General features: G+C 40.7%; 1 protein-coding gene across 1 annotated transcript in view; it reads right to left on the bottom strand.

Moving 5' to 3' along the window:
* The window catches only part of ASTN1 (astrotactin 1), a 314,384-nt gene extending 293,678 nt beyond the window's left edge, over positions 1-20,706 (bottom strand). Inside the window, exon 1 of the mRNA XM_004688129.2 lies at positions 20,305-20,706. Within this exon, the coding sequence (XP_004688186.1) occupies positions 20,305-20,587 (283 nt within the window). The 5' untranslated portion in view covers positions 20,588-20,706. The remainder of the gene's footprint in view (positions 1-20,304) is intronic.
* Between the last annotated feature and the right edge of the window lie 581 nt (positions 20,707-21,287).

Here is a 21,287-nt window from a genome sequence, read left to right on the forward strand (position 1 = left end):
AAAAAAAAAAGATAAAAATATAAAATCAGAACTGAGGAATGCTTTAAATATTATTAATTCATTTAAGAACAAAAACTCCCTACATATTAACACAAACTTATCTTTTATGAAAAAAAAGTTTGTATGATAAAAGAGATCATGAGGAAAGTGACTTTATCTTACATTATTCAAGTCTATTAGACACTCAGCTGAAAGAAGACAGCATTAAAAAAATTCTTATCATTGATTCTGCTTTAAATACACTGTACTATGTTACTTTGTCTGAAATAAATGAAGAAAACTGTGACTTATACAAGTACCAAGTTAGAAAAGAATATTTTAAGTGTCTCAGATAATTATGGATATTCTCCTTTGATACTGTTAGGGGGAAAGGATGTCCTGAATGAACTTTACAGATGCAGGTTTTGTGGACTCCACCCCCACACCAGACACCAAAACGACGAATCCAACTATACCAAAGGGAGGAATACTAGGACCCAAGGGAGGAATTAAGCAGCCATTTTGGGTTTTGGATTTAAAACTGGATATACTGCCTGAGGGGTCTCTCCTTCTCTTCTTGGCCTTGTGGCTGGTGGCTGGCTACTTGGTTCTTCATCAGCTTTCACCATGCTATTGGGGTTCCAGGTTAGCAGAACTGGTAGGGTTCATTACTTAACCTATCTTTCCCTCTCTCCTTCCCTGAGTTATTCTTTTCCTTTTTTTCCCCTGTAAATAAACCCATTATTGAACTTTTTGAGTGTATCTGCAGTGCAGCTGAAACTTAAGCACACAGGTGAGGACCCACAGACAATTCATGCTGGGTTGCTTTGTAACAATACTATACCAAAACTCAATGAATATTAATTTTTTTAAAGTGAATGGCAAGGTGGAAACAGGAAGCATATTTTGAAAATTTTGTGAATTCATTAAAATTCATTATCCATGTTAAAAATCTGTATGAACATTTTTATTCATGCATTGCTTGAACACCATACAATGGTCATCTGTAACATAATGGTTTATGGAGTTACACAGACCTTCCACAGGCAAGCACATTTCATTATAGATTTCAAAAACTCTCATTCCTTAATAGAATTATTGGTCTCATGAGAAAATCTATACATTCTTCAAAACTATTATGTTTCCTATGCCAATAAATTTTTTATAGTATTCTGTTCTCTTTTTTCTCTTGAAAGGTTGAATTTTTACCACTGATAACAAATATTACTGATTGTTTTCCAAACCCACTTTGCTCATCTTCAGGAAAATGTCAACCAATTACCCAAATCTGACTAGCTATAATTTGCTTATATGTTCAAGTTGTTTTTTTCAAACAAAGATGATGGTACCAGACAAAAGGAAATTGCTCACAACTCACACTTGATCGTGAACCATTTCACTCAGGACATCCTAGGAACTGGACTCAGAAAAAAACAAAAAACAAAAAACAAACAAACAGAAAAACAAAAACAGTAAAACGCTGAGTGTAGTGAAAAATGATATGGCTTGCTTTGGTGTCAGACTATTAATTCCTGTCATTAATTTCCACCACCACCTTAGTACCATCCATGAAAATAACAACTGAGCGAAAATATAAATATTATGAGAAAAATAGTTTAGTATAATGAGGAAAATATCCCTTATGAGGAAAACAGTTTTCATTCAAAGACACTACATAAGGAATCTCGCCAATTCAGAGATCTGTGGAGCACTTTGAGACCACTAAGTGAAGGCTTCTCAGGAGTTGGTCCCGTAAAATTCAGTGGAACCAAGATCAACACACACTCCCTATATACTACTTCATGCCAAACTAGGAGTCAATGCTGTGCTAGAAACTGTGGAGACTGGGATGATTACAAAACTGTCTACCTTTAAGGAGTTCATCATCTCATAGGGTAGGCAATGAGGAAGAAAATAATTTTAGAATGAGAGATGTTACCAAGACGGTGTATATGGAACACTATGAGAATACAGAATAGGCCAGATTCCTCAGATTCCTATGAGAATACAGAATAGGCCAGATTCTTGATACTAAGAATGAATGAAAGGAATGGGTGGGAGGTGGGGAATAAAAAAGATAATGACAGGTCAGTTTTTCTGAAGTGTAAAGTGGAGGGAATTGGTAACATGACTTTGAGGTTTTTCCTCACCTTCCTTACACCCATGCAATCTGGGAGTTTGACCTCAGCTCCAGAGAAAGGCCCTGAAACTGACTACGTTTTGCCCCTTTTTTGACGAAAACACTGGTCCAGGTGCAGGCAGGGCTAAGTTGACTCATCCCAAAGAGTTGTAAGGAAAGAACTACAGAGGCTATTGGGAGGAAGCAGCTTTCCCCTCTTAAAAGACAGCTTCTAGTCTAAGGCTGAGCCTACACCCAGAGGTGAAAACTATGAGACTCAGCGGCACCCAGTTGTTACCCTGGTGAATGTAAGGCCAGTTGCCGCTTGCACAGTGTCTATGAATATCCTTTATCATTTACATCAATTTGAGTTAAGTTTTCTCTTTTTCTGCAATGAAAAAGTTTCAAACTAATATGAGGTTACTTTGTAATGGTGCTAGAGAAGTAGAAATCAAATCATCGAGTACATTTTTTGCCTTGCTCAGAGTCCTGGACATTCTCCAGCAGGTTCTGGAAGTCAGTACAGTATTGAAAGCTGGGAAGTAAGTAACCAGGTTTTTGAAAATGCCACCAGCTGATTTAGGAAGGACTATTTCTATGCTTATGCTTTGGCCACATGAGTTTCTTTCTGCTTTATAAGATCCGTTTCTAGATATACAGAGGTTCTGCATTACCAAGAAAAAAAAAAAGAAGAAACAATTTCAAGGAAAATCAGCAGTGGGAAATGCAACAGGGAGCTACTAAATAGAGACAGAAAAGTGTTCCTTAGATTTAAGAACAGGGGATTAATGGCAACCTCAATGAAATGGGGAAAGTTACTATGAATGTGAGGAGGCTGATCAGGTGATCTCTAAGATGGTACATAAGAAAGTGGATAGTTTTTCTTAGATGGGAAAGGCATGAGTATATCTATAAGCTGAATAGAAAGCACTTGGCAAAAGAAGGAAAGAGAAAAAATAAAGATCTACAAGCAAGAAATGATAGACCCAGTGATGAACAAAGAGGGGACAAGATTCTTTGTCTGTGAAGACAAATTGTCTTTTTGTTTCTTATTGTATCCTGAAATTCTAGTATCATGACCAGTACTTAAGAGTTGCTCAAAAAATATTGGTGGTCAGAGATGAGAAGGTAATAATGAATATGGAAGTCAGTTTACAATTTGGAAGTTAAGGATATACAGATTTGGAATAATTTATGCTTTTAATTTATGCTTTATAGCCTCAGTGTTTTGGGTAAGTATGAGGCAAGGTCATATGCTAAGTGTAAAGATGTCAAATTAAGTTGAGAGCTTAACTATCCTACTAAAGATGTGAAATAGTCACTTGAGGCAATGAGAAGAGAGGTTGATCAAGGACAATCAAAAATTAATAAGTAATGTTTAGGTCAAAGTGAGATTAGAGCCCAGGTATTTATAGTTCTGCCAATCCTCATGAATGGAGGAATTAATTCACAGAACGCAGATCAGTCTGGGGGTGGAAGTGAAGCATGTAGATTTTGTGGGAAATTTGGACATTTCACTAGTAGCGGCTACATAATGACAAGAAGGAACTAAATTGATTCTGATAAAAAGCTGCTTGAGAAGAAAGAAGAGATACCAGAAACACTCTAATAAATATGGAAAAAATGAGAGGGTCAATAAAATGGTAACTCCAAAAGGCTAAAGATAGTGAGACGAAGAGGACGAAGAGTGTGAGCAAGCTGGAAAGAACATGTGGCATGTGAGCAGGCCAGCTTTACTTATTTTTTTAAGTTTATTTATTTATGCATACAAGAACCGGGGTAAAGGCCAGAGGTATGGGGGATGAGCAGATGCACCAGATACAGCATGGGGAGCAGAACAGGCAAATTGACTGAAACACTGCTGAGGGGAGCAGCAGGCAGGTCAGGAGAGGTCTGCTGCGCCATGTGGGTCACCTCTACAGCTGGGGATTGAACTTGTACCGCAGTGGCTGCAGATAGCTTTACAGTGCTGTGCTTTAAGGGAGGGCCCAGGATCAGTTTTAAAGTTGGGGATTTAAGAGGATGAGGATGTGTGATCTTAGTATATCTGACAAGGATGGAATGCTGTCAATCACTGGTGTTGGGGAGTCAAGGAACTTGTAGGAAATCAGATGTTCTGTCTATATTAAGAGTTGGCAAACTATGGTCTATGGACCAACTCCGTGTTTTTGAAAACAGTTTTAATGGCACACAGTCACATCCATTCATTTACGTGGTTTATGACTGCCTTTCTTCTTTAACTCAGAAGTTGTAAAAGAAACCAAATGGCCTGAGAAGCTTATGATATTTACTGTCTTGCCCTTTAAGAATACATTTGCTGACTAAGTCTCCAAGGTTAACGAAATATTCTTGGATAAGGCAGGAGACAGGATAGATGTTTAAAAACAAAGAGGCACGCCAAGCTTGTTGGTGAGTACCCAGGAAGCTGATAAACAGAAGCAGCTAGAAGCTAGAAGAGGAAGGAGGTGACAAAGCCAGAGATTTATACTTCCAAAAAGGAGGTGTTTTCTGGAAGGAGAGGGGGATTCTATAAGATTAGAAGAATAGTTCTTAACTTTGTGACAGGGACTGCTTTTTTTTTTTTTTTAACCTATTTTTACTTTATTTCTTTCTAGAATTTAAGTTGAAAATATGGTCACCCAGCTAAGATTGCATTTTCCACAGTCACTGACCCAGAGTTGGGGCATGGGTCAAAGTTCTCACAAATGGCATACAGAGTAAATGGGATATACAGGCTTTGCTTCTCCTGCTCAGATAAAAAGCAAAGTGTTGCTCTGGATTTTTCTTCCCAGGAGCTGAAACACACATGGTAGAAAACCAGCTTCCATGTGAAGAATTATAACAGGGGACACAAATCAACAAGCGGAGGAATTCTAAATCTCTGAACAACTTCAATGTGTGGCACTGCCTTTCTAAACTATACCATGCACCTTAGAAGAGTCATTTGAGAAAGAAAACATTTCTTCTTTACATCACTTTGTAAAGGTCTCTGTTTCTAAAGAATAACCCTTTACTTCTTACAGTACTCCTTTAAAAACCCGATTTGAACCTGGAAAATGATTTCCCGGAAATAGCACTTACATTAATACGTCAATTTTATAAGCAATGAATGCTGGAGCCCACACACAGTCCTAAAGCTAAAAGCATTTGTGGGGAAGCTTCAATGAAAAGAGAGAATGGTCATTCTTCCCATGTACTCGGAACTGTCTAAGAAAACATGCAGAGGGAACTTTTCATAAGGTGGTTTCTCTTTACCATTGTGGTCTGATACTAGACTGAAAAGAACCATCCAGAGAACATTGGCAAGGACAATAAAGGAGACAGAATAAGAACAAGATGAAATAATGATGAGGGAAATAATTCAAATGTGGCGGGAAAGTAATTATTAGGCGAAAACAGAACAATTTAAAGCTGTCAGTCAAGGCCACAAGATATACATAGACTTGCTTTGAAGAACTCTAGGTGGTGGTATACAGTTATAGATATAGATGTATGTGTGCTATATATATTCTATATGTATATAAAAGTATATCATGGGGCTATGTAGTGTTAGATTTACTGTGAATATCTCTTCATTGTTTGGAATTCAAAACCACCTAGAAATTGGTAAGAATAAAACGTTCAGTGGACACTGGATAGATAATTCAGCAAAGGAATGAAGGTTAAAATTCTATGCCTAGATTTACAAACTCAAACAAAGGGCTTCAACTTTTGACATGGCTGCCAAAATGATGTTTAACTACATCTCTACTGCACAATCTTTCATCCACATTGCTTTTCATACTTTGTTCTTCCTCTTTTTTTAGATAAAAGCTCATCATTTATCATAAAACCTTAGAACCCCATGGTCACCAGACTAAATCTCATCATCTTTTGAACTGCAACCATTTTCTAGAATCTACATCATTTTCCCTGGATTGAATTTCCTGGTATCTTGTCTGGTTTAATTTTTGTTATTTCCTACCATGGGAACCAGTACTTAGTTCAGTCATTATATTCACAACCATGTCTGGTACAGTGGCTAATATTATATAATTTCAAAGCTATTTAAATTATTCTGAAGCTAGCAAAGTAAATTAAAAAAATATTTTTAGGGGCCTTCCTGGTGATGCAAAGGATTAAATCTCAGCACTGTCAAATTATCACCAACCACCACAGCACAAGTTTGATCCCCAGCCAGGGAGGTGACCCACAAAGCACAGCAGACCTCTCCTGTTGTGCCCAGTACTCCCCTCAGCAGTGAATTTCATTAAATCCAACTTTTTGGCTCCCTACTCTGGCTTTGGTGAATCCTCTTATCCCCCATACACTTCTGGCCTAAACCCCAGTTGCTGTTGTTTTTACAAGATTTATTTATTTATGCATACAAAACTGGGGTATAGGCCAGAGGTCCAGGGGCAGTGAGAGGATTCACCAGAGACAGAGTGAGAAGCAAAACAGGCTGACTGACAAAGTACTCTGCTGAAGGGAGCAGCAGCAGAGACAGGAGAAGTCTGCTGCACCATGGGGGTCACCTCCCCTGCTGATGATCCAACTGGTGCTGAAGCTGCTGTGGCTGGATTCATAAAGCTGCACTTTAAACCATTGTAGCACCAGGGAGGGCCATACATCCCAGTTCTCGTATGCATAAACAGATAAAAATAAATCTTAAATGGCCCTCCCTGGTGGCACAGTGGGTTAAAGCACAGCACTAAGAAGCTAAAGCCGCTTCCCCATGAGTTTGATCCCCGCCTGCCCTGGAGGTGACCACATGGCATGGCAGACCTCTCCTGACACGCCCGCTGCTCCCCTCAGCAGTGTACTTCGTCGATCTGCCTGTTCTGCTCCCCTTTCTATCTCTGGTGAATCCTATCACCCTCTGCATCTCTGGCCTGACCCCAGTTCTGTATGAATAAATAAATAAATCTTAAAAAAAAAAATCTTAAAAAAGTATTTTTAGAAAGCATGTGAAATTGTTACTAAATGCTGACAAAATTACACAAAAACAAAAAGAAAATCTGAGGCTAATCTTATTTAACAATATCAATGCAAAATGTCCTCAATAAAACATTAGAAAATATTGGTAATTAATTATTTACAAGTGAAGCTTATTTCAGGAATGAAAGGATGGCTCAATATTAGAAAATTCATTTATATAATCCATCCTTTTATTAAATCTGAGAAAAATCATGAGATTAAATCTATAAACACTAAACATATTTATATTAAAAATCAATCTTAATAAAGAAAACAATATGCAGTTACTTTTTGCTATAATATTTTATATGTTTTAACACAAAGGCCATTTTATAATTGCAATGCAGCAGAGTTTTGACCACTATAAATGGAAAAAAACAGTAGTTCGCATTATCACATTCTTATTTGGAATTGTACTGCACAAGAGAATGAAATCATTGGTGTAAAAATGTGAGGGGAGGGTATACAAATTATCAGTATTTGCATGTAGTATATTTATATAGCTATCCAAAAGAACCAACAGAAACACAACAGGTAGTCAATTCAGTAAGGTGACAAAGGTTAAAACTCAACACACAGGCCATCCTTGGTGGTGCAACGGTGCAAGCCAGTCACAGTAGCTTCAGGGAGAGTTCAATCCCTGCCCCGGAGGGGACCCACATGGTGTGGCAGGCTTATCCTGACCCGCCCAATGCTCCTCCCCTCAGCAGTGTACTTCGGCCATCTGCCCACTCTGCTCTGCTCCCAACTCTTGTCTCTGGTGAATCCTCTCACCACCCCGCGCCTCTGGCTTGTACCCCAGTTCTGAATGAATGAATAAATAAATAAATCTTTAAAAAAAAAAAACAACTCAACACACAAATACTGAGAGTTTTCATATGCATACACTATAACCATTCAGAAAACACATGTGCACAAAAGATTAAGTGCCTAGAAGTCTATCAAGAAATGTACAAGAACTGCATGAAAAGAAAACTCTCCGGGGGCCCTCGCTAGTGGCGCAAGGGTTGGAACGCAGCACTGGAAGCTGACTGCAACCGCTTCAGTGTGAGTTTGACCCGCCCTGGAGCTGACCCACATAGCGCAGCAGACCTCTGATCGGCTGCTGCTCCCCTGAGCAGTGTACTTCAGTAGATCATTTGTTCTGCTCTCCACTCAGTATTCTGCCTCTCACTGCCCTTGCATCTTGGCCTGTATCCCAGTTCTGTATGAATAAATAAATAAATCTTAAAAAAAAAAACCTTTGAAACTATAAAATGGCAGACTGAAAGATATGAACAATTACTAACATACCATTATAGCTCAAAGTATGGAAGTTAAAAAAAAATTATAAATTGCATAAAATTCCAAATTTTTTGAAAAACCCACCAACCAACTAACCAAAAACATAAGCAAAGCCAAGAGATAATCAATAATCTGGGGAAACATGAATTTGCAGCTAGTATTTTTTTAGAGTGAAAAGGATAATCTCCATAGTATTTGCAATGCTCCTAAAAATAAGAAATTAAATGTCTCTTTATACTTGCTGTATTGACAAATATCAAAATGAGAATACCAGATATGACAAGTGTTAGTGGGAATAAGGGGATACAGGTCACCCTCAAATATAACTGGTGAGAGCAGAGACTGGTGCAGCCATTCTGAGCACAACCTGACAATATTTAATCAGATCAACTTACACAATCTTAATGAGCCAGAAATTCTATAACCGCTTATACATTTCAGAAATAATTTCATAATGGTCCTTAAGGAAATATGCACAAAGACGGTTAACTACAGCATTACTTTACTTTTTTTTTAAAAAAAAAAAACCTAATTTTAAAACAATTTGGAAAAATTTTTTTTTCATCTCAACTGTAATCCCTGTGGGTTTCCCATCACCGAGTCACCCATGTGCCATCACCATAGTCCTGTGCACTTCCTTCCCCCCACCGTCCCCTCCCTGCTTTTGATCCCATTCCCCACTCCACCCCCACAAAATGTCTCTGGTATATGACTGTTCATTGTTATTATTTTCTCGCCTGGTCTATTATACTCCTGCTATGAGTGAAACCATCCGGTATTTTTCTTTTTCTTTCTGGCTTATCTCAACTAAGCATGATCTTTTCCAGCTCCATCCAAGTTAACTACAGCATTACTTTTAAGTTGATGGGGAACTGAGGCAAAAGTCCAGGGGTGGGCGGGTGTCCATCATTGAGAAGATTGGTAAATGTGGTGAATGTCCATCACAGAGTAATCTGCAGCAGTCAGAGTTAATTAATGGGGGCCTTCCCTGGTGGCACAATGGGTTGGAGCACAGCACTGCAAGGCTGCAAAGCTGCCTCGGTTCCAGTTCCATCCCCACCCTGTATTGTGCTTCCCAGCAGACCTCTCCAGTCTCACTCACTGCTCCCCTCAGCAGTGTACTCCGTTGATCTTCCTGTTCTGCTCCCCACTCTGTCTCTGGTGAATCCTCTCACCGCCCCTGCACCTCTGGCCTGTACCCCAGTTCTGTATGCATAAATAAATAAATCTTTATTAAATTAAAAAAATAATTTATAGGTTAGACATGCGCTATCCAATGAATCTATCTGCCATCATGGAAATGTTCTATATAATTTTAAGTATACACTGTTCAATATGACCACCACTGACCCCATGAGGTTATTCAAATGTAAATTAATTAAAATGTGATAGAAAGTAAAAATTCAGTGCTGAAGAGCCACATGTCGCTAGGGACTATCCTATTGGATATGGCTGACATAGAACATTAGCATTATTACAGAGCTCAATTGGACAGTTTGGGCTACAATTCAACACAGTAACTTGAGTGGATCTTCAAAATATGATGCTGACTGAAAAGAATAACAGTCAGGATTTCATTATACCACATCAACTTCTAGTTAAATTAAAAATACATGAACATAAAACAACTACTCACAGTTTGCAAGACATACTAAAAAACGATAAACATTGAGGAAAATTAGAATGTCTGCATGGGGAAGGGTAGATCAGAATTAGCATAGGGATAAAGAGAAACAAATAAACAAGCAGGCAAATAAATGAACCACTGGAAAGATGAGAACTTTCATAAATCAATGATAAACAGTACTGTGAATTAAAAAGTATGATGAGGGCCCTCCCTGGTGGCACAGCAGGTTAAAGCACAGCACTAAGAAGCTTAAGCCACTTCTGCATGAGTTCGATCCCTGCCTGCCCCGGAGGAGATCCACATGGCATGGCAGACCTCTCCTGACCCGCCCGCCCGCTGCTCCCCTCAGCAGTGTACTTCGTTGATCTGCCTGTTCTGCTCCCCACTCCATCCCTGGTGAATCCTCTCACCCTCCATATCTCTGGCCTGTACCCCAGTTTTGTATGTATAAATGAATACATCTTTTTTTTTTTAAGATTTATTTATTCATTCATACAGAACTGGGGTACAGGCCAGAGCTGCAGGGGCAGTGAGAGGATTCACCAGAGACAAAGTGGGGGGCAGAATAGGCAGATCAATGAAGTACACTGCTGAGGGGAGCAGCGGGCAGGCCAGGAGAGGTCTGCCGCGCCATGTGGTCACCTCTGGGACAGGCGGGGATCGAACTGATGCGTAAGTGGCTTTCGATTCTTAGTTCAGCGCTTTAACCCGCTGCGCCACCAGGGAGGGCCTAAATAAATCTTTAAAAAAAAAAGTATGATGAACTTACATCTCTGCATTGAGATTACAAAAACAAAAGTAAACAAGCACACAAAAACCTGTATGCTAATATATTCAAACTAAGATATGAAAACTAGGTCCAGTAAAATGTCCTTCAAAAGGTAAATGGATAAACAAGTGTTACATTCATGCAATGGAATATTATTCATCAATAAAAATAAACAAACTATCGAGCCTAAAAAGGTAAATATGGATGGATCTTAAATACTAAGTGGATGAGGTAAGTCTGAAAAGGCTACACTACCATGTGATTTATGACATTGAGGAAAAGGCAAAACTATAGGACAGAGGAAGTCTCTGCTTGTCAGAATTTGTGGATAATGAGAGGGGTTGAATAGGAGTAAGTTGAGGGATTTTGTAGGGTATTAAAAATATTTTAGTATGGTACAATAATTGTGTATATGACAGTATATATTGCTTAAAAGCCACAGAATTCTAAAGCATGGAGTCCTTCCTAACATGTGCCACGCAAAAGTAAAGAAACTGTTTAGGAGGCTGCATGCATGAACTCAGGAAGAATGCATATCAGACAAAACATGGAGTATCACAAACACTGAAACAACCTCACTGGAGTAATAATTGCTGAAAGCACAGACCTTAAACAACTTTTGAAATGAATGGTGTCTGCAAGACTAAAGGCAAAAAGAGGCTGTACATAAGAACTGTAGTATAACTGATCAACTTTTTCCCCACAGGGTTATGGTAAACAATTCTGGTATACTGCTACACATGCACAGTGGAACTGAACAATCAAATAAATAGATAGAAGATAGTGCAGGTCAGGCTTCTTACAGTTGGAGTGGGACAGCAAGGGGAGGACCCATGGATTAGATAATGGATTAGAAAATGAAAATTAGGTAATGGATTAGAGCTGGAGACATCAAATGGCCTCATGTTTAGCTTAATATAGATACAGATGGTTGCATATTTAATCACTAATAGATATGTATATACCGATGAGTTAACGCATACATATATTTCCTTGCTCTGTCGACTGAGAGGGCCTTGGGCCAGCAACACCCCGGGATAAATAAGCATAACTTGTGACTCCAGGCCTTGGTTTCTAATCTCACTCTTCAATGAAAAGAATAGGCCTTCTTGGGAAAATGGCTAATTATAAGATGCAGAATTGGCAGTATACAAGATGAGCCTGAATTGCTCATAGTAACAGAAAGTAACAAAGTGCCCAAAACACAAAAACAGAACAAAATCTGCATCGATGGCAGTACTGCAAAGGGACACACAAGTCAATACAAAGAGCACCCATTAGCCAAAGCTGGAACAAATTCAATAATAAAATCAATAGGATAGTATTGGCTATCACCCAAAGCATAACATAAATATTCGTGAGTTCATCTGATATAAATAAGTGATTGGATAAATTAATAAACAGAACATGAGACAATTCTCTCAGGCAGGATAATTTAAATTAACTTATTTAAATTCAAAAAGATAGGCCATAAACCCATGTCTTTCATGTGGGCTCTACAGTATAAACCCCTTTTAGAAATACAGATTCTATGGTGGTGGGAGAACTACAGGGACTACACTGGAGGGGAGAAATCAAACACTATCCAAAACTCAACAGAGATGTAAAAAAATAAATTAACTAGTAAAAATAAAACATAAATTCAAACCCAGATGGAAATGGTAGGAAGAGTCACTTCACAGTAGGGAGATCCAACAAATTCTACTTCACCACGTGGTCAAGGCCAATAGTAATAGTACTTTGCCATATTCCGAGAACAGGCACTTGATGTGATGTGATGAAAATGACACTGGAAGGCTTCTTCCCCCAAACTCACAGTACCCCTAGACATACACAAACCCCAGCCCACAGACATCCTGCCAAATACCAAACCAGTACTTCTCAAAACAGTCAAGATCATCCAAAATTATCAGAGAAAGTCATAGCCAAGAGGAGCCTAAGAGGTAAAGAGCAGTTAAAATGTGGTTCTTCCTGGGCTCCTGGAATAAAAAGAACTATTAAGTAAAAATTAAAGAAGTCTGAACAAAGTATGAAGTTTATTTAATGTAAAGTATCAATACTGGTTCTTCACTAGCCATGACATTTGCGTAAATTAACCCATATTGGTATAGGCAGCTACAACTCATTTATTTTCATAGCAACATAACATTCCATTGAATAAACATATATCATTTTGTTTACTTCTAACTTCCTGGTAATAGACTTCAGGCTACTTCCAGATTTACAGAATGCTGCTACAAATAGCCCTATACATATGTGCAAGCATTCCTGCTTAATAAACATCTGGAAGAAGAATTGCTGGGTCATAAGGCAGGCACATTTTCAACTTTATGATATCTTATTATTTTCTGTAAGTTGTCATGTTACTTTAGATTGCCATCAACAGCCACTTAATTTTTCTAAATTTTATTCTTTGAAAACCTAGGGATCAATACAGGCACTCTGGTTTTCCTAAAGTTTTAAACTGTATGTGATTAAAAAATAAAATATTAACTATTTCATATTTGTAATAAAAAAATGATGTGCAATGCCAAATGGTGGCACATTAGAAATTACCATAGGCTTTAACTTGTCCTGAGAGATTAACTTGCTCAAAATAGAGTTTCTTCTGCCATCTGTGTGCATATATTTGAACCTGGTGTAAAAGTGAAGAAATAAAGACTTGGCATGTCCAAGCTGAAAAGGCGCCAAATTCCATTTTTGTAAACTGCCTTAATCTGAGAAATACCAATTTTTTAGTTTTAATTACATTCCTGATTGTGTGTGTGTGTGTGTAAACTCTGTAACATAAAACCTCAATTTTGCCTGGAAAGATGAAAAGATGAATAAGAAATTAAGATGAATAAGAAATTTTCCTTCAAAAACCCCACTGATTTGAATTTAAGCCATATATCCACAAGAACATCTGAAGAGTTATAAAATTCATCACTCTGGCATTCAAAATACCTTTGATGTGAAAAATCTACATTTCGGCAGTGGAACAGTAAATAATAAACTTCTCAATACTATAAATTAGTGTATTTTGCCTTTATGAATTATACAAGGGCTAAGGACGCTATCTTAAGATTGCTACCATTGACCCTCTTAAGTCTGAAGAGGCTGCCATTCTATACAATCTGTTTACTATTAATTTAGGCAAGTTCACAGGAGCAGGAGCTACTGGAAAGAAACAAAATTTTACATTTTTAAAGATGTATTCATACAGAACTGGGACGGTGACAGGCTTCACCAGAGACAGAGTGGGGAACAGAACAGGCAGATCGATGAAGTACACTGCTGAGGGGAGCAGCAGGCAGGTCAGGAGAGGTCTGCCACGCCATGTGGGTCACCTCCCGGATAGAGATTGAACTCTCCCTGAAGTGGTTGCAGCTAGCTTGCAGTGCTGTGTCCTAACCCGTTGTGCCACCAAAGAGGACGCAGGAAACAAAGTTTTAAGTTTCTTCTCAAAGAGGGAGACAGAGAGATGTGTGAAAGAAAAGATGAGACCGCCTCCCTGGTGGCACATGAATTAAAGTCTCATTATTAGTTCGACCCTGGGCCAGGGCACTCACTGACTCACATGACACAGAAGACCTCTCCAGTCTCTCCCACTGTTCCTCTCAGCAGTGTACTTCGTCGATCTGCCTGTTCTGCTCCCCACTCTGTCTCTGGTGAATCCTCTCACCTCCAGCACCTCTGACCTACACCCAGCTCTGGTATGCATAAATAAATCAATCTTAAAAAAAGCCTGCTGCCTAGGGCAAAAACTCACCAATGAATAGAAAATTATATTCAAGAATTGCTACCCAGGAAGGTCTGGACTCTGGATTCTAAGTACAGAAGCTCCCCACCTCCCTTACCTGCAGATATGTTCCAAGGCCCCCGAGTAGATTCCTATAAAATGGATGATACTATAAATATAATATAATTCCTATAAAATGGATGATACCCTACAGATATGATGCTTTACTCTATATTTACATACCTATGATATAATTTCATTTATAAATTGGGCACAAAATATAATAGTCCTTCTTGGAAGAATGAAGAGAGGGGAATGAACTGGGCATGGCCACACAGCACAGGGCTGCGACACACAGTGGACAGGACTGACAAAGGGGTTCATTTTCTCTGGGGCAAGCGGTGGGGGGAACGGACAGAGCAGAACGGTGAAGGACTTCATCACATTGTTTGGAATGGCATGCAATTTAAAACTTACAAATTATTTATTTCTGGAACTTTCCATGTAATATTTCTGAACCACAGTCACAGAAATCCCAGAAAGCAAAAGCTACAGATAAGTGGGGCTGATATACAAGATCACCTAATATAGATCAGTGGCCTTGGACAAGTTAAAACCACAGTGCCTTGTGAATGGCTGCAATTTACAATGAGGTCTTCTCTCTGCAATTCCAAATTTGCACTTTTGCGAAGCCCTTCATCCAAAAGCATTGGGTATCTTTAGTCCCAAGCATGGATACCTTGGTCATCATGACTGTGTATCACAGGAATATGGAATGGATCATAGCTACTTCAACCTACAAGTAAATGAAACAGAAGTTCCCCAGTTCGGTTTTAAGTAAATAAATATTGAAGCCCATCCTCTTCTGCATGAAAGCTTCTGTGAGAAATCATTCAATTGACAAGAATAATTAAAATGTATTTATATATAACAGAAGCCACAAAAGATTCTTTTGTCCAAACTAAGTAAGTATGCTTTCTGTATTCTAACCACGCCGGGACTCCTTTTCTCTAATCATTAAAAAAAAATAGATGTTGAAAAATTTAAGGCATATAAAATAGTAACTAAGAGAAAAATGTTTTAAATGTTTTATTGACCCTAGATCCAGTTATGATTCCATCAATTGTTAGCTATGTGATCCTCAGTGAGTACTTAACTAGTCTGATCCTTTTCTCCACTGTTGGAATAAGTGAAAATCTGGAAGTCAAGACCAGATCTGTCTTTAAAGCCTGTTCTCTTAACCAGCACACTGGACTGCTCCAACACTTCAAACAGCATCTTGCCTATGGGAACTCAGCACATCTCTGGAGTCTGATTGATTTATCTTCAGGAGTACCTTCTTCAATCAAATTCCATGACAGCTGAAGCTAACGCCAAAGTACAATAGAAACAGCTTTTTTCACTAAGTTTTACCCATGCGCAAGGTCAATAGCTGGGTATGAAACACAGGAACACCCTTTCAAATACTAATGAGGGTGATAAACATGTTATGATCACAGCACAGAAAACTAGATTCAATGTGGAAGTTACACTGCAGGTTAACCAGTTGTCTCAAAAATCAAACATGCCTTCTGAACAGGAATGTCTACTGTCTTGAAAAATTGAAAGTTTAGTTGTGATATGAAATTTTAATTAACTAATTGTCAAATCTTTCATATTCTCCTGAGAGGTTTCTATATCTAAATATCTTAAATTAAAACTGGCCATTGTTTTGTGATATTGCAGAGAATTTTACATTACTGAAAGCAAGGTTTCGTCTACTTGGCTTAGAGTTGCCAGATAAGTACCATGAAGAAGAAGGTGAGCCACAGATCAATGAGGAATTATGGTAAGTCTGACAATCTTGAGATAGGCGTGCCTGAACTAAAAACACTCAAATTCAAAATATTTTTAAGCTATGTGTTGCCTGACAAAACATAACTGAAAATCACATGTATTTGCTGGGGAAGACAATCAAAAGAACTGATTACCTATTGACGTGAGAGCTAGAACAAGACAATTAGAGAAGCCTCACCAACTCCTTCTCCTAAGGACATTTTGTTTGCCTTCCAAACTCCCAGAAGCTACCCAAGGACATATCCTTAAAATCTGATGTATTGCTAAGACTATCTGGGCAGTACACTTGATGAAACCCAGTTAAAAGCACTATTCAAAGTTTTCAGATTTGGGAAGGAAGGACACGGGGGAAACTACTCATCATGTGGTCAGCCAAGACAAAGCCTCTGAGTAAGTTTCCTTGGTCACCACAACTGCTGCCTACCAATACGGTGTGGCCTTCCTTCTCCTTTAGCCTCTCCTTGTTCTCCCTCTCTTCCCTTTATGACCAAAAAGGGGCACTGTTTCAGATTAACCTGGGCTGTGCCCAACAAAGGCCTGTGCACCACAGTTTGCAAACCCCACCTCATATTTATGACCATACAGAGCATACAGTTTCCCTTTCATCACCTTCTGGGACTATGTTACATGCAAAATTGACAACACTAATGGTCAGTTAGTCTCTGCGAATCAGGTTTCATGGCTTTCTTGGTCAAATAAGCCCACCATTACCTGCACTTTTTTAATTGAGTTTTGTCTTGTTTTACAGAGGTGGCAAGGTCATCTGTGCTCCCAAACCACAAGGTTGATCCACACATGCTGTTCCCCACTACCATCACTTGCTTATCTTACTTCTATGACCTCAAATATTTTCGCCTTTCCTCTATCAAGCCAATCCAATCTACCATTAACTTCTTTCCTTGTGCTTTATAATACAACATTTGTTTTAATGTTATGGAAGCAGTACCAAAGAGGGGTGGACTAAGATTGACTTGTGAGGTTAAGGAAGGCTTTATAGCAAGGAGACGTGTGCAGGGCTTCTCAGGAAGAATAAAAGACTGTCAAGTGGAGAAGGGGTAAGTGCATCCAGATAGAGGCAGTGTATACTCAAGGTCCACAAAAGACCTAAGACGATTCAGGGTGCAGGGATGAGAGGATGGAGCAGTTGACTGAAATAAGAGGAAGACATACTAGTCTCATTGAAGTAGTAGGATTTATTGGTGGTTACCCAAGGAAGCCAAAAGTTCTGAGTTTGGTCAAGCTTCCTTGTCAATTCAGTCTGCTCTTTCCATCAAGTACTCCCTTCATCCTAACACCTATACCACACAAGTACATATTTTTACTTACAACTCTTTTTTTTTTCTTTTAAGATTTATCTATTTATGCAGACAAGAACTGGAGTATAGGCCAGAGGTGCAGGGCATGAGAGGATTCACCAGAGACAGAGTGGGGAGCAGAATAGGCCGAACTCCTGAAATACACTGCCGAGGAGAGCGGCAGGGAGACAGCAGAGAGATCTACCATGCCAATGTGGGTCACCTCCCTGGCTAGGGATCAAATTCAAGCTGCAGTGGCTGCAGATAGCTTCATAGTGCTGCATTTTAACCTTTTGCACCACCAGGAAGGTCCCAATTTAGGACCCTTAAAGTCACCTCAGAGTGACTGAGAGTGACTGAGGGCAGAAACCATTTGTTCTTTCAACTTCTGTGTCCTAATAACCCCTAGGAGTGCTGCACAGTGAATACTCAATAAATTCCAGGACTGAATGATACTGTTTCTTCCAGAGGATGGATTAAGCAAACTATGTTTCAGAAATAAAAGTAGAAAAAGCTCGAAATGAGTAACTGCAATCCTTACTCATGACCGGAAATGATGGAATTCAGGACTATGCAATTTAACTTCAAAAGCAACTGCACTTTAGTCTACCCTACAAGAACTTGAACTCTTGTTCCTTTCTGCCCAGCTCTACTCCACCACACAAGGTGAGAGTCACTCCTATTCCCACCTAAGGGAATACACGGCCAGTAGTTAGAGGAACATGAGTATTTCTTATTCAGAACATATTCCATTGATAGGGAGGGCAGGGGACAAATAATGCATTTAACAAATGCATCTGGCCCTGCAGTGAGAGAGTATTTCTGTTCCCCTGTAAATGCCAAGTTGCAGGAGGTTACCATAGCAACTCCAGAGGGGGTGCTGCAGTGGGCAGCTTCACACAGAGGTGCTGAAAACCCAATCTTTAACATCTGGGTCTTTGCTATGCCCAGGGGATCCTAGGTACATCACAGCTTTAGGCCTTGCCTTTGGGATACTGCAAAAACAAAAATGCAATTTTGAAAATCTGCTGGTACAATAAACCTTTATTTATACGCCACACATACCCCACTTCGTGCACAGTAAACACTGCATGTAGAGCCTAAAACCAGCACTTTAGAAACACATAATTCCCTATTCTCATTCTTAGTCACTGTGGTGAACAGCTTGTACATGCACATCAGCATGATTTTGACAGAAGATCCACTGAATAACCTAACAATGGTACGGTTTCATGAGCAGCATATCCACAATGTCCCCATGCCCAGCCAGCCCCGTTTAACTATGTCAGTGGTATGTTTTTTTAAGAATAAAAATAAAGAACTGTATCAAAAGTGTAGGTTGGGTTTAATAGGATTGACTGTTCTACACTCCAGGAAGTATAAACCAACTTTTCAAAGAGCCAGGCAATTTCTAAAATTGCTTTCCCATAGGGGTTGGAGAGTGGGATTTTACTCATCCACTTCTTAATGTTTTCAGTGTGACTATACCTCATGTGAAGAAAGAGAAAGAAAGAGATGTTTGATAGTATTCCACTTATGGCTCTAACCTACAAGTGGCCATTAGGAAGCCATGTTCCTGCAAAGTGAACTCTAGTTGGTGGGGGGCCACGTAAATGGAAGACTCTCTTGGACATTTACAATGTTTTTCCTCAGTCTAGAGCCTTACTCTCTTGAATGCTCTCCTGAGTAAAATAAAAATGATTCAAGCATCACTGACAAAATGCTTAGTATGGTGGGCATGCCCAGCAGCGCGGATACATATCAGCACATGGAGAAGTGAAGGGAATTGTGGTTAAGAGAGTCACATGGATCTGTGGGGCTGTGCATGACGCTGGCCTGGATGGGTTCGCAGTATTTTTGTAGCTTACTAGTGAAAAAGAGGGGTGGGTTAGAAGTGATATAGGGGTTCCAGGACCGAAAGGAGATTTGTGGCCTAAGAAAATAGGAAGAGGGGTACCTCTTGCCCAGAGAAGTAATTCTGTGTGCAGGAATGCCTGTGTCTATGTCTTGGAAACGAAGAAGACCCCAATATGAATAGACTGCACCTGGGTGATGTCTTTGTCCAAGGAACTGTGATGTGACATGAAGATGTGGAAGAAGCTGTTGCATGTAGGGCTCTCCAGGATGGACGCTAGGGGTAAAGGAAACTTGAGTGTTCTGAAGGAAGGCCAAAGAGTGTCACTAAACTGGGGTCAGGTAAAGAGCTCGCAAGAGTGAAGGAGAAATCCAGCCAGAGCCATGGTGATTGGTACATTCCTGGCAAGGTGATTACTGATTGTGATTTTTAATTCCCTCAGGAAATGCAGAGAGTCCGTGTGTATACGTCCAGGGGTTGGGAGGCAAATAACTGAACAGGGAGTGAGGAAAGGGCTGATGGGAGCTCAGCCGGTAGCAGACAAGAAGTACTGTCAATGTGCCCCGGAAGCAAGGCAGGCAGGTCAGGCCCGGGAATATTTCAGAGACCCATGCAACCTGTTCCCCTGGGGCAGGGCAGCTGAGCAGAGGTTGGGGGCCCAGTGGACTGGGGTAGAAGTCGGGTGCACCTGGGCGCTAGCCTGCAAGTGGGTGTGGAGAACGGTGTGGGGTTGGGGCAGATCCAAGGAGGCCGGGTGGGGGAGGGGAGGTCGCCGGCGAGTGGGTGTGGAGAGCGAGCTGGAGTGGGGGCTGGGGGGTGCCGGGCTCGCGCCTCCGGCCGTCTCGACCTCCCCCGAGACTTACCCAGCACGAAGTAGGGCAGCTCGGTGTTCTCCAGGTCGTCCACCACAACCATTTCTCCCGGGAAGTCGTTGCGCACGGAGAAGAGGAGCTTGGGCTCTGAGGCCGAGGGGCTGTGCATGATGCTCAGGTCGTTCTCGCGCAGGAAGGGCAGCGCCGACACCGTGATGCTTTTGAGCTTGCACTCCAGCTCCTTGGATGGGTCCACGTCGCCGGCGGCTGTGGCCAGCACCGCCGCCGGCCCCCAGCAGCAGGCGAGCAGGGCGCAGAGCCCGGCTAAAGCCATCTTGAGCCCCGGCCGCCTTCCTCCCAGCGCCGCGAAGGTGGGGGAGGAAGCGAGCGGGGAGGGAGCGAGAGAGCGCGGGAGGCGGGGGAGGTTGGGGAGGGGATGCGCAGCCCTGGTCCCCGGAACAAGATGCTGCTTGCTGGGTGCTGGGTTTAAGCGCTGCTGGCTGGAAAGCCCGCGCTCTTTGTTTCCAGGATCTGCTTATCTGTGGAAGGGACGGGAGGCAGAGTGGGGAGGGGGGAACGATGTGAATAGGGGGTGGGGTAGGGTGGGGTGGGGGGACAACGGAAAGGAGAAAAGAGAAGGAAGGACGTCGGGAGGAAAAAGGAAGAAAGAGGATTCTAGGGAATCAGGTCAGCCCCCAGCAGGCTACGGGTGCTGCAGCCTTTCTCCTCCTTTGCATCCCCCATCAGGGGCATGCTCTTGGTTGTTAACTACCTGCACGACACTAAAATAAATAAATAAATCCGTCTTTACAATGCAAAACCTTTCTGTAGCATCATCATTCAGATGGCTTGGGAAGGACACACACGCGAACTCGCAAACACCTTAAAGAGCGCTTCCTCTAAGCAGGTGTGTGTGTGTGTGTGAAAGGGGGTGTCTCTTTAGATGTAAATCCCCCATAATTTTGTGGATGTAAGTAGTGCCCTCTCTCTGTCTCTGTCTCTCTTTCACTTGTTGAGTTTACACACTGGATAAA

Source organism: Condylura cristata, unplaced genomic scaffold (genome assembly GCF_000260355.1).
Source record: "Condylura cristata isolate star-nosed mole 26May11 unplaced genomic scaffold, ConCri1.0 scaffold00024, whole genome shotgun sequence".
Taxonomy (NCBI): Eukaryota; Metazoa; Chordata; class Mammalia; order Eulipotyphla; family Talpidae; genus Condylura; species Condylura cristata.